Genomic DNA, 14,645 nt, shown 5'->3' with positions numbered 1-14,645 from the left:
CCTGCACCCTTGGGCCAGCCCTACGATCTCAGCGTTGACCAAACCAGCTGGGTGGTGAAGTGTCCTTGACTGTACCAGGTGCTCTTGCATGATACAGGTGGGAAAAACACTGTGGCAGCAAATTCAGCTGTCTGACCAAAGCAGGGAACAAACGATAATCAGTCATTCCCTGACAGCCTTGGGACATACCCTACCTGAATTGTAGCCCAGGTGGAACAGCACCATTGTTGCTTGAGTTTTGGAAACAATTTCCAAATGTTTTGGAAACTCCCATAGTTACCAACCTGGGTTATGGCCCAGGTGGAAGCTTACTGATAGAATGTTACCATTGTTACTAGACTTTTGAATAATTTCATTAATTATTGATTTGAGTTAGTGCCAGCATAGGAATTGATTAATGACTAAAACAAATCATCTTGTGAACCTAAACACAGATGTCTTAAGTCAGAGGCCATCTGAGCCCTCCTGGGCCACAGTGGACTGTGCCAGCACCTCCCTCTGGGATCATGGGCACCTCTTCAACCCTCATCAACCTTCAAGTCTGCAATACTTGAAAGACTATTGGTTAGGACGAGGCCTGGGCTGGTACACACACACACACACCCACACACCCACACCCCCACACCTTGGGGTGCAACCCATGCCTGTTGAGAAACACTGCAGTATTTGCCATTAGTATTTCACTGAACTTGAAGGGAATTTTTGACAGGTACCTGTACATGCACAGAAATAGATGTATACATCTTTGCCTATGTCTGTGAGTGTGAAATGATCATGGTGTGAATGTTATTGTGAAGCTATAATTAGGTCACTGTTATAATTATAGCAAGTTCTATTTAATCACTTTGTAAATGCTAAATTGATCAATAATGAGGTGCTGTTCAGCCCTTTTGCACACCTTATCTTTTTGTATCCCTATCCTTACCCTGTTTCATCCTGTCTCCATGTAAACCATTCTAAATTGATTCTAATGCAATTTTCCTATGTATGCTTCATCCATGGAATAACTAATAGAGTGAAACTTGCCATTGAACTCTGTTAGTCACTCTTCCATAAGTTCATATTAAAATCTGATTTTTTGCCAGTACCTTTGATGGTGATCCTTTAAGCAGTTTAACCACTCACGGGAACATTACTGTATGAAATGCTGAATGAATTTTATAAACATTACCTTAAAGCTATCCACTTGCTGTGTTTATCATGTCATAAGGCAATAAGTAACATATTTTGGGTAATTTTTGCATAGGAGATCCACAAATCATGGGCCAATTTCCTTTTACCATAATGACCGTCAGGTTTAACACATATATTTATTTGAAATTGATTACTGTATCCTTTTAAAATAAGACCCATTTCTGCTAGTTCTTCATCAAGTTTTCCAAATCCATTCTTACAAACAGACAAAGCAAGATGAAGGTTCATCTTGTGCTCATTCACACATGTGCATAACAAATTTCTTACTCTTTATATAGCATATAGCGTAGTTATTTAATAAAATGTTAGCTAATGAAGTAACCCATCTCTTTCACTGAACTCACATGAAAAAATCCCAGTGGTCCCGATATATATGGCATTTTCATTCCCAGCAGATACTTCACTTGTGAAGTCACAACGTGTGTAGCTGCTCCTGTTGTCATCGCGCTTATTACTGGCTCTGTTAACAAGAACGTGGCTCTGCCCAGCTGCAGCATAAACATTGCTACCTAAAGGACAAAGGCAGGAGTATCAGCAGTTATAATACAGTGCACCATCTTGGTGATAGGACAATGAGCCACGGTTCTTTTAATATATTTTAAGATAAAAGAGCTGAGGATAAAAAGCAAAAGTCTTTGAAGGACAAATATAGCTGAAAATGGAATCCACTGAAGCTCTCTGGGTTTACCTGCACTATTTTACTTGCACCACTAATTTACCAGATTCTAACATCAGTTTAGTAACAAAATCGCACTCAGAGAAACTCTTAGTATTCTCTCCTGTTCAAATATATGAGCACAATCAACACCATGAAAACATCAGTTCAACACAGCAAAAGGAAGTAAAGCAACTTAAAAAGTGAGGGTGGTGTTAAGACTCATTCCTGCTTCACTGCTATCCAGCCTGAGTAGGCAAAGGATCGTTATCTTCATCCAGCTTACTGATTGCCATCATCTTGATATCAAGATTCCCAACATTAGTAATTCCAACAGTAATTGCCAAATTTATGAAGTGGTATGGAGAGTCTCATGGAGAGACCTCTAATCCAGGAATCTGAACTACAGCAGAACCTACAACTATTGCAGATACTTCATAGGAATACAGGACAAATATTCAAAGCACCATTGGGCTCAACTCTTTTCTCCCCTTATCCCAGACTTCAAACATTCTTTTCCTCTGAGGTATGAGATTTGAGAGCTGTTAATTCTTTGAATAAAGTTGTTACGTGACTACAGCTGCTACTGTAGTTTACATAATGCCTAACTTTTTTCTGACATGTTAAATTATTTACATTTTCTCCCCTTACAATGAATTTTGCAGTTTCTTACTTCTATGGTCTTGCATTTGCTGTTCTTCTGCCTGAAGTTACATGCTCTTGGCACATAGTTGTTTCTTACAATACCGTCTAAGAGGATTATTTTGTGTTTACCACACTAAATATCATCATTTTGGAATATATCACAGTGTCCTTTGCTTTTTTTTTGTGTTCTGAAGCTAAAAGTATCACTTCCAAATGTTAGCATTCTTGATGCTTGAACACTATTTATTTTTTCACCATAAAATTCACCTGTATGCAGTGAGCTATGAGCATAGTACCCAAAAAGAAACAAAAATACCAAAGTGGATTTTAATTTACTACAAAAATCTCTTGTGAGCAATTTCCTCTTCCATCTGAGCAATTAAATCTGAGATTTTTTTTCTATTTCCCACTAATAGCATGTAAATTGCTCTGTATCACGTGCAATTGGAACATTGATTGCTGTTCAAGATTGGACTCCAATAATGATAATTACTGTTATACTCTCAGTGAGTAGTAATTTAGTTAGTCAGGCCTAAAACTGATAATTACTAACTTCAGATATTTTGTTTAGCTGTTTGTTCTAACAGTCTGCCTACTAAGATATTTAAAACACTGTTCACAGTAATGATGTTGAATAAGAATTAAGTTCTTCCTTCCCTGGTGAATTTTTGTTTGTTTTCTAAGATCAGTTTCTATTGTATGAAGGTGATATTTCTAACTGGGTAATAGCTTAGTTTACAGAGAATTAGATGTATGTTTATTTAGCCATGGAATTAGAGACAATTCTTTGAACTACCTAATATCACACAGAAGTGTTAGTTACTATTAGCATTTCAGAGAAAGTTATTATTGTGATTTAAAGGAAAATGGTGTCATAATTGCTGAACTTAGAAACTTCAGCATCACTCTCAGATTTATTTTTTGGTTCTTTACTTTTTTTTTTATCTTCAGCATTTTAAGAGATTGCTTTACAGATAGTAACTAAAAGATCACACTTCAAATATACTTTTTATTGTTTGCTAATAACTGTGGGTTATGTAAAATACATCCAAACCATGAGTATGGTTTGTGTTAGACAATTTGCTTTCACCAGGTATGCATTTTTGATTAAATTCATGTAAATGAAAATAAGAGCTGCTAGAGGGAAAAAAAAAACCACAAGAGAAAGTGAGAGAAGGTAGCCTTGAATGCACAGTAAAGGAAAAGAGATCATGGAAACAAGTTATACAACCAGATAATTAGGTAAAAGTGGTGGATGATGTGATTTCTAAAAAAAAAAATTATAGAAAAAAAAAAGGAAATTTCAAGATGAAAGAAAGATAATACAAATGGAACCTTTTCTTGCAGCTGTCTTTACTGCTCCATAATTTTACTCCAACAAGTAGAAGAGAATGGGGATTTAGCCAGGAGAAGAAAAATGAGCAGTTGCAAAAAGCAAATTCAAGCCCTTTTGATTCTTGTCCACTTTCAATATTTTCTTCCCATGACAACACACTCAGTTTATTATTATTAAAATTATTATTATTAAAATTCCATTCAACATGTAGTCAATTTAACTTCATGGTCAGTAAAAATTTTTATCACTTAACAGCTCTCTGAAAATTACTAATATCAAACTTTCTGTTGAGAGTAATTGAAAGGCTGATATCATATTACCTGCTGCACAAATTCAGTTTTGGAGAATGAATTTTAAAGCTCTTAAAACTCCACTGTCCTGGAAGGTTTTTTCACTGTTATAGCAAATAAAAGTGGTGGTACCCTTTCTGATGATTTGCTGTATGGGCTGAGAAGACAAGGTCAGGAATGGGGAACATCTCTTGGAGGGAAACACTACAGAGTGTGAGACTCTCATTTAGTACATTGTATTGGTTATCTCAAAGTCAGAGGTTGCAAAAATCAAGACATCTATGGACCATGCAGAGAAAACAGTCAGACGTGGGCAGTTCAGCTTCACTGAGCAATGTTTAAAACTCTTCTCAGCCTGTTTCAATAGACATTTAATTGTGAGCTTTTGGTCTTTTGCATTGCAACTCTCATGTTCATTATGGGTGTCTCAAGAGTGTCTGGTAGCTTCTGATGGTGTGGAAGGTGATCTTTCCACACTCCAGGACCTGAAAAAGTCTTCTTTCTATGGTTTTTCTGTACTAACACATTGTATGCTGCACCATAATTGTAGGAACCAGATGTCCCACCTAGCCTACTTGTAGTTTTCAAGATACAGAATATGAACCTGCAAGAAGTTATTTCCACTGTAAAAGAAAAATTAACTGTTTTCCTGATTATCATTTATAATAGACTCATGTTATAATCTCATGAAAAATTATGTGTAACATAGAATAGAGCAACATAACATTCCCCACAGGGAAGAAAAGTTTTGGACAAGAATATTAGCCTTACAAAAACACCCTTCATATTCAAATGTGCTCCTTTTTTGTTAAGTAAACTGATAATATACCATGTAAATTTGTTCTCCTGATAACTAGAAACATTTTTATTTCAAATACTTTATATCAGCAACTAATTACATGTTAGTTTTCAAAATACAGCAGTTGAAAAACTTACTAGTGAAAATGTAGAAGACTGGAATGCAATGAGCAGCTATTTCTCATTTACAGAAGAGTAGCACAGCTGAACTCTGTAACACTGTGGTCTTAAGAGAATAAAACTTTTTTTGTAGGATAAAAATTATTTTTTCTCATTTTGATCTGCAAGCAGCTTTCCTCTATTAGCAAATCTTCATGTTGAATTTCAGTTTAGTATGCTGAGGTTCTTTTATAGACACATATATTTATGCAAGCATTCTTGCACATATAATATATTAATAGGGGGAAAAAATCTTATCCAAAAGCTTTTTTGAGTTTTTTTAATGTTATAAAGGCATCATCCAATTTTAATTACAAAATTATCCCGTAGGCATCTGTTATGTTCCTTCACTTCCTCTCCCCAATACATCTCCATCAATACATCTGATGTATTTAATATCAGGAAAGAATTCTATTAACTTGACTAGTTTTCCATGCCCTGTTTATCTTAATAGAGTAGGAGCTACACAAATATAGGAAAAAATTTTCATTATTCCTTCTTTTCTACTTTTAAAAAATGAAATAGTAAATTCATTATATTATTTTTTGTAATTACAGTTTTTATTTTACATTTACTTATTTTCTATTTTAATACTATTTTATCCTCATCAGAAGCCTCTTAAGATGACTAAATATCTTTCGTCTTTTATAAACAGTCCCTCAAACATTATATTTAAAAAGCTGTTTAGGACTCTGAAATTTATTACTTGAAAAAAATTTAAGCAACTAAGCACCAAATTTCAAATCTCATAAGCTTCACCTGATGATGAGAAAACAGTTCTAATTTATTCATGTCTAGATGGCACTGAGATTCACAAAGCTTGCTCAGAGCTTGCCTCACACACAAATGCACAGTTACGGTCTGCACAAAACATACAGCAGCCAACAGCAGATCATTTCAAAAACACATCTCTACCCTTTGCTTTCCCTCCATGACTCAGTATTTTGTATGTTTTTCCTTTTTTTTCTTTGACATTAATTGCTGATTAGAGTACTTAGCCAGGCTACTGAAAAAATAGTACCAAATTGCTTTTCAGGCCAAGGACATTCAGGTCTTTACCTACTCTTTCATAGAAGGAATCAGCTGTTTTGGACAGGGACTTTTCATCCTACATATGGAGGTTGACCACGGTATGGAATAATCACAGCATCAGTTGTTTTTGCGAAATTAGATTTTTGTGCTGATTAGAGCACTGCATTTTGACTTTTTTTTTCAGAATAACAAGTCATAATAGATACCAAAGCCCAGGTCTGCTCCCTTTCCAGAGAAGTACCATCCCAAATACCAGCTACAATGACAATTCAGTTTCTTTCTGTATTTTAGGATGTCTTCAGTGGAAAACTCTTGCCCCCAAATGCATCACACTATTTCTCTTGTCCCAGATATACATTTACTCCAGGCTATTAAATAATTTCTAGTCTAATCTGATAACTAGATGCAGGTCACTGACAGCTCTCCATTAACAGCAATATGTGCCCTGTCATCTTATCTGGGAATTGCAGGAACTGTTAGTCAGACTGGAATCATGATGAGAAACATAGATTCCCACACTTAACAGCACCTGGGAAGATGGCACAATTTAATCTCAGCCTTGATCCAGACTTTCACTTGCATATTGCATTATTAAGAGCTTCAAGGCACTTCTCTAGGAAATAAGTATTTTAATTAAACCATTTATGTGAGTTTAACCATTAAACTGTGGTTGTGCTAGCATGACTCCAATGCAAGTGACATTACTGACCTGGGAGAGGAGCCCATGCACGTGGCACAGTTCCCTATCAGACCTGCTTTGAAGATGCAGGCAGAGGATTTAGTTGTTCTCATTTCAATCAAGCTTAAACAGGACATAGGCTAAGTCAGCTGATGCAATTGAAGGTATATGAAAAAGCAGAACTTTTCAATATGAAAGAGTAAGAGGTCTAGAGGATTTACACACCTAACGGGATTCTCCATCCACTAAGCAAAAAATTTCTGCATTGGATTTTGAAGTTAGATCAAATGAATGCAGGCACCAACTTCCTGCTTGAAGCATTCTGGCCTCTCTGGGGATAATGTAGGAGATTTCCAAGCTGTGAGCACAGGATTCCCATGCAAAGAGCTCTGTGCATGCTCTGCTCTTACAAGCACACTGTACAAGATGCAGTGCTGTACTGCACATACTGGTGCAATGAGACAGCACGTGCTTGCACAGCCAGGCACAATCAGCACCAGTTCTACCTTGTATATTGTCCACAGGCTTTCCCTCATGCTGCTACCATACAGCATAATCCTGTATCCAATAAAAGAATAGTAAAAATACAACAGAAATTGTCATGCTTCTTGATATTTCCTACTGACTAGCATAAGGATATGCCCCGTTCCTGCCAAGCATGCAGGCCACTGGAGATGCCCTGGGCTTCTTTGCTCATCTTCTGCATGGTAGAGGGATCCAAAGCAACAAGGGCAGGAGTCTGGGTTTCTTTCAGGAGGCCAGGTACCCAGGAGGTGTTGCAATTTTGCATGCTGGAACATTTCCTCCATTTTAATACTTACAAGGAAAGAGAGAAGCCTTCTTGAAGATCTAAGCAACTGGCAATGGATAAAGCAACTCAGCACTTGCAGTCAGAATAAGAAAAAAGAAGAAATTTAAAAGACCTCTGATCATTTGAATAAGCTTTGGAGAATCATACAAAGGCATCTGTTTTACTATTTCATTTTAATGATGGGTGTGTAAACCCTGGAGAGAATTTAAACATTTTCCCTGCTGTTTTTAATCATTGGATATTGTATACTATTTCTCTTAAAGCCAAGAGCAACAGAAATCCAAAGGAATATGTCAGTGCTTCCCAGGAGCTGATTCATGTCTTTTTTCTGAAGGGGAAGAAAAAGGGGCACCAACAGCAACTAAGCATTATATTAGAGCTGATTGAATGTGGTTTTACTTCACATTGTAACACACTAGCAGCATGTATACAGATAATTACTACACCTCAACAAAGGAGCAGCAAATTCTTAAAACACATTAGTTTCATCATTCATGACCATCAGACCAGATGTTTTCATCAGTTGTTCTCAGAGAAGTGAGAAAAATAAAAGTATTACAAATGTCACAGCTGTCACAAAGGTAGTGCATGAGTAAACGTGAGACCTCTACCAACCTGAATGATTCCTCCTAGAAATGAAACTGCTGCTGCAACTCCAATCCTTTGCATTTCAAACTCCGATAAGCCCAAAATTCCCGAATTATTGTTTGCAGTGAAATTAGTGGTGACTGAAGGAACAAGACGCTCAACTGCATTGGCAGATATTAAGGAAGTTAAAGCAAAAGTTCCTATAAAAAAAACCACAAATCAGTGAAAAATAATTTTATATCTGTATGTACTCATCACTCATGGTCTCTTTTTCAAAACTTGGCCATTATGAGTAAAGGTACCATTTTGTACATTTCTGTCATGATAAGAACAATTTTTAAAGTAATTTTTCTATTTAACACATATTTCTTCCTGTAAAATACCATTTTTACAGGTGAATTAAATGCAATTTTTTTGAGCACATTCATTTAGACATGTTTACAAAAGAGATTCAAATACAACAATTTACAACTATTTCAAGTTATCAGAAATGCTTTTAACTCACCCTGGACATGACCAAACAGCTATTTGTCTGAGAATCCCAAGTGTTCATGAACCAAATTTCTAGGGCAATTAATTTATGATATACATATGGTACCTAGCCCATTTCATAGCACCTAGCTTTCTAATAAATGGAGGCACATTATGAAAGAAACATTTAGCAGCTGAGATAAAGCAAGTTTACTGACACTCAGATAAATCACAGAATTACAGAATCACAGAATATGCCGAATTGGAAGGGACCCACAAGGATCATAAAAGTCTAACCCTTAGCCTTGCATAGGAACATCCCCAAGAGTCACACCATGTGCCCAAGGGCATTGTCCAAATGCTTCTTGAACTCTGTCAGGCTTGGTGCTGTGACCACTTCCCCAGAGGAGCCTGTTCCAGCACCCAACCACCCTCTGGGTGAGGAACCTTTTCCTAATATCCAATATAAACCTTCCTTGGCACAACTTCAGACCATTCCCTCAGGTCCTGTCACTGGCCACCACAGAGAAGAGGCCAGTGTCTGCCCCTGCTCTTCCCCTCAAGAGGAGATTGTAACTGCAATGAGGTCTCCCCTCAGTCTCCTCTTCTCCAGGCTGAACACACCAAGTGCCCTCAGCCACCCCTCAAAGAGCTTCCCCTCAAGGCCCTTCACCAACTTTGTTGCCCTCCTTTGGACACCCTCTAATAGCTTAATAAGCACAAACACATTCATGAAGAGCTATAGGAGCATAAGAGATGTCTTACCATGTCAGATCAACTGTCCATCTTGCCCAGTACTCTGCCTCCAGCTGTGACAGTCAGAGGTGTTACTCAGGAAAAGCACACAAGCCTGGCCATTTTCTGCAGGCCATTGCCCTTATTGCCAGCATCCATAGCTGTTGTGTTAAAGTACATCCTTACCTGGCCCTCTTTGACTTTGTGGACTAGTTCATGAATTTGTCAAAGGTTTGTTTCAACCTGCTTGCAATTTCTCCCTCCACAATGTCCTCTGAGAGTGGGTTCCAGAAGTTCACTGTCTGCTGTACTGTTTTATTTAATCTATACTTTAAAAGTCTTTTAAAATTATATCTCATTGAACTCACCTTTATTCTACTGTTACAGGACCCAGTGAACAAAGTGCTACCTTCACTGTGGCCTTCATAAAGGCCCAGGATTCCCAGCACGAATTCCTTGGGAACCTACCAGGAACACCACCACCCTGAAAAATGGCCATGAAGTCCTGCCTTTTGCTTCTTAACCTTTAATCTACTAATAATTAATAAAAGGACTTTTCTTCTATCACAAGGACAACTTAGTTTCTTTAGTGACCTTTGGTGTGGAACCTTATCAGTAGCTGTTTGACCATTTTGATATCGTATATTCAAAGTATTTCCTTTCTTCATGTGCTTATTGACACTCATACATACCCTTGGAGGTTAGAGAGGTAGGATTTTCCTTTACAGAAGTCATATTAACTCCTCTCCAACAGACTCCGATTATACATATCTTTTTTCACCCCATCCCTAGAAGTGTTCAAGGCCAGATTGGATGGGGCACTGAGCAACCTGGTCTAGTGAAAGGTGTCCCCGCCCATGAGAGGAGTGTTGGAACTAGATGATCTTTAAGGTCCCTTCCAACACAGGCCATCCTGTGATTCTAAGATTCTGTGATTCAGTATTTTTATTTTTATTACCAACAGGTCTGACATTCCCAGCATTCCCCGCAGAGCCCTTATGACAATGAAATTACACTGACAACTTGACAATCCTGTGGCCTTGTCAGAGAATGTCCTAATTACACCTCTGCCAGAAAGATATGCCACCAGTTTACTTCTCACTGTCTTGATTTTGGAGGATTTAAAGAAACTTTAACTACCAGTTTGATCATACTCTCCACGGAATTCTTTAAATTTTTTTTTTTTTAGCCCCTTAGTGTTCCTGCGTATGTTTGACCTGTCACATTTCATCACTTTCCTGCCCACCTCATATGGCCAAGCTTTCCATTTTTCAAGTGGTGAACTGTTTCTCAAGAGAGTCCCTTTAATTTTTCCCATCAAACCATGATGGAGTTTATTTTGATTACATTTTCTTTTTTTTATCTAGGCCAAAAATACATTTTTTTTCAAGCAACAGGATAGTTGTAAATATTTTGTTTTTCAGATTGCTTTTTTCTCTTTTAAGCCTGTTCTCTCATTTTTACTTAAAAAAATTCAGTTTACGTGAAATTGAATTTGAAAACAGTTTACATAAAATTCTGTCTTAAATCAAAGACCTAAAGGTGTTATTATGATGGATGAAGTTGTCTCAGAGGATGCTTCAAAATCAATCATATCACAAACAGTGAAGGAAAAGGTGTAGGTGTTTGTCGCTCAGGTGTATAATCTTTTAAAGTAGATCAGCCATCTCAAAGAAGAGACATTTAAAGTGAGTAAAAGCTGACAGAACTGGGCCACTGATGAATTTTCCATTTCATATTAACATGACTGACCTCACTAACAAAGGACACTTTTATAGCCTGTGTATATATGGAGAGCACCACAGATCTTACAGAAAATGCTGATAGGTGAAGAGATTGTCTTCAGTGCCCACAAGGAATTATGGAACATTTGGGAAACTGAGGCAGGCAGTATAGCTCCAGTTCAGCCTACACAGCTCAACAGCTCAACCAAGTGGTGGGAGGAGTGCATGAGACTTTTCTGCTGAAATGATTGACAACATATGTCACACAAATTTATTAATTTAAAAAAAAATCTTCATTACTGTAAGAGAACTGTTTTGCTGCCCTTTTTTTGATTAAAATTAAATTCTGTAATAGATATCAGTGAAGGAATAGGTTTCCACACCAGTGACCATGCAGAAATCTGCAGACATGAAGCTGTGGGACTAAGCAAGTCATTCTCTGAACATCATTCCCTCCCAAGAATAAAACATCAGACTTAACAGCTTGTACCTACCTATTTTATCATCTTTTTTAATTACTAGAATTTATGCCAGCCAGATACTTACTTATCTGCTTTGCTACATAGGATGTCTTCCTATGATTTTTGTCTTCCTAGTAATCTTACACCAACAAACTTCTGACAACACTTGTTAATATAGTTTTTTAATATAGGTTCATGTTTTAGTAAGTGTACTAATCTGTCTGTACTCAAGAGTAAAATTAATTTTCCAACTTCTAAATTTTCACTTCTTTTCAAATGCTTCTCTTTTTCACATGGGCTGAGTACAGTCATTACAACATTAGGACACTAACAGCATCCACAGGTCTTTTTCGAACATCACAAGGTTCAAATACTTTTTGCGTATCTAGGGAAAACAAACTTTCAGCTTCACTTTTGCTCTAAGACAATTTACAGCTGGTTAGATTTTTCTTTTTTTGTAATTTAATTGAATGTTTTTGATCAAAAAAGGTGCTAAAAAATATGTTGCTAACTGCTTACTAAAACATTGCATACATGAGAGCAATGAGATTCTGCAGAGTTCATTTTGTGTGTGATTACCCACAACCATCTTTTCTCCTTTCAGGACTTTTTCTCCTCCTTAAGGAAAACATCCCTCCTCCTCCTCCTTAAACCTTCTGACAGCCACAGAGGCTGCTTCCCTTTACCCAGTCATGATGTGTGTTACTACTGGGCCTGTCTCATCCTAGTTGCAAACTTCAGAGGCCACCAAGTGCCAACTTCTGCATGGCAAACAATTTGTGGTTCAACGTAATGAGTACTATTTCCAGCTTCCACATATAATTTAGTTTCTTTGGGATCAGAAACAGAGCATTAACCAGCCTAACCTAGGAGATCAAAGCCATTCAATTCTTGCAGCTGCTGTGACTGCTGAAGGTAAACAAGTAACTAATAACTACCAGCATAGTAGCCAGGGAGCACCTTTCACTACCTACCTAACCAGTCTACAAGTGTGGACAGCAGCCCTCACTGGGAGAGTCTCCAGCTTTAACACAATAGCAAGTAATAGGCACAAAAAGCCTTTTTTTTTTCCTGAAAAATGCAGGATTTGTGGTTTAGACAGTTGAGAAGTAATGTGTTTTCTATGGTTTAAGAGGCAATCGAGCCTTTTTCAGTCCCATTTGCATATATCTTGTTGGCAGAGCCCTTTGTTAAAATCTTAGCCTGAAGCAGATTTCTAGAGCAGAGTTAAAACACAGAAACTCTTAATAAGTTACACTTACAAAAGAAGTGTCAATCCAATTTTAAATTATAATGGCAGAAGTAACTCCAATATATTCTTAATGAGGCTCTTTAAAGTACTTAAACTGACAAAAAATAGGTGTAAAAAGAAGCACAAAAACATAGTTTGATGTTTAGTCATAGATGATATTTTCCTTCCATTGATCTTAAAACAAAAGAAGTTCAATTTCCAGTTTTTTATTTTTGAAAAGGTTTTTAGGAAATAGATACTTACCTGTTGCAACATGTCGTCCCATTCCAAATATGGCATAAACTATGACTGGGAAGAAAGAGCCATATAGACCAAAAACTGGATGGACTGAAGACAGAGCAGCAAAGGCCAACCCTATAGAAAGTTAAATGGAATTATTTCACTATATGAAGATAAAACTGTTCTGTTTGGTTTGGTTTTTTTAATGAGGAAATATCTACAACTTTATTAAGAGCAGAAAAAAACCCACCTTCATTTATTAAAACCTAGAGCATGTCAACAACTGCACAACTAAAATCAGGAAAACTGTGGAAGGTTTTTCTTTTCATCATCAAAATCCTCTTATTTTCTTTTGAGTCTTGGTCACCAGCAGAAATAACTGGTTCACCAGCTACCATGTTTCCAAGTTGTCTCCATCAGTAGTTCCAAACTTTCTTTTAATTGCCAGGCCTTGCAAGAGAAGGTAGCATTGTTTCACTCCCACCCTCACAAACATGGGTTTGAGACTGCCAGGGCTCCAGGCAGTGAGATGGTTATTTCTTACAAACAGTTCAAAACCTATAATTTTGGTTGGGACGGAACCCCTTCATTCTGCTTTCTTCTAATTTCTTAAACAAAAAAATGTTCCAAAGTTCATTCTTTTTAGGTGCCTGGGTTTTTTAAGCCTTTAGATGTTAACATTTTTTTCATTATGTAAAGCTGAAGAAAGAAACTTTCTGTAAAGAAACAGAAAGTATTTGAGTTTCATGTTGAGATGAAGAATGAACTGAATTGGCTAGAGTTTAACTTTATAGACTTACTAGTTACCTTCATCGCTTAGCTATAGAAGAGAGCATCTATCTTTTTCTTAGAAAGTCTTAAAATATGCCAAGAACTCATCTTTTAACAGAAATATTCCTGCAAAGCAGGAGCTTTGGTTGCTGTTCAACTTGAGATACCCAAGATAGCAAGCCAGACTGCATTGACTCCTTTCAAGTCAGCAGAAAGAGAGACTTCTCAGAATATGCAAGAGCAAGCTCTACTGCCATTTCACAATTCTTACTACTGGAGACTAAGAGTAGGAGAACTTACTTTGCAGAGTTTCTCCACAGATCTTGGTGAATACCTCATCGTGCAGCAGGGACGAAAGGACTGGCTTGTGTAACACACAAGGTGCCTTCCTGAAGTCCACCTTCAATCTGAGTGGATGCACAAGCTAGTGCACACGTGTGTGTATTGGGAGAATGACCACGTGTGGTCTGCAACAGAGGTGATTCAGATCTATGGAATGATGTTGCCTTCTGTTTACATTTAAAATCTCCAAAGAAAATTAAATGTGTAGGATTAATTGCTCTCACCAAGCTTTCCTGACTGCTCCAAAAAGCATTTTTTACCTGAAATGTTGGTGTATGGGGCCTTAATATTATTGAGAGTGCCAAAGAGTGTCTTTGCTTAGGGGCTTCGGTTTATGCGTCAATTGTGAACATTTTGATTCAAAAACTCCTTGAATTTTCATTTGAGTCCGTAATAAAGATAAATAAAGATAAATAAAAGTAAAAAATATGGTGGGGGGAGGCAAGAAAATGCCAGAAGATCAGAAGTGTCAAGTTCCATGTG

At 37.2% G+C, this 14,645-nt stretch overlaps 1 protein-coding gene across 3 annotated transcripts in view; it reads right to left on the bottom strand.

The window, feature by feature from the left end:
* Nucleotides 1-14,645, bottom strand: part of SLC26A7 (solute carrier family 26 member 7) — a 78,893-nt gene that overhangs the window by 41,379 nt on the left and 22,869 nt on the right. For all 3 annotated transcript variants that reach the window (XM_051785365.1, XM_051785363.1, XM_051785364.1), the window contains exons 3-5: nt 13,074-13,184; nt 8,215-8,387; nt 1,539-1,703 (exon numbers count right to left, since the gene is read on the bottom strand). In XM_051785365.1, the coding sequence (XP_051641325.1) occupies nt 1,539-1,703; nt 8,215-8,387; nt 13,074-13,184 (449 nt within the window). The remainder of the gene's footprint in view (nt 1-1,538; nt 1,704-8,214; nt 8,388-13,073; nt 13,185-14,645) is intronic.

Source organism: Manacus candei, unplaced genomic scaffold (assembly GCF_025592945.1).
Source record: "Manacus candei isolate 608988 ecotype Guabito, Panama unplaced genomic scaffold, ASM2559294v1 h1tg000019l, whole genome shotgun sequence".
Lineage (NCBI taxonomy): Eukaryota > Metazoa > Chordata > Aves > Passeriformes > Pipridae > Manacus > Manacus candei.
The sequence above is the reverse complement of the archived record's forward strand: the minus strand, read 5'-3'. Positions and strand labels throughout refer to the sequence as shown.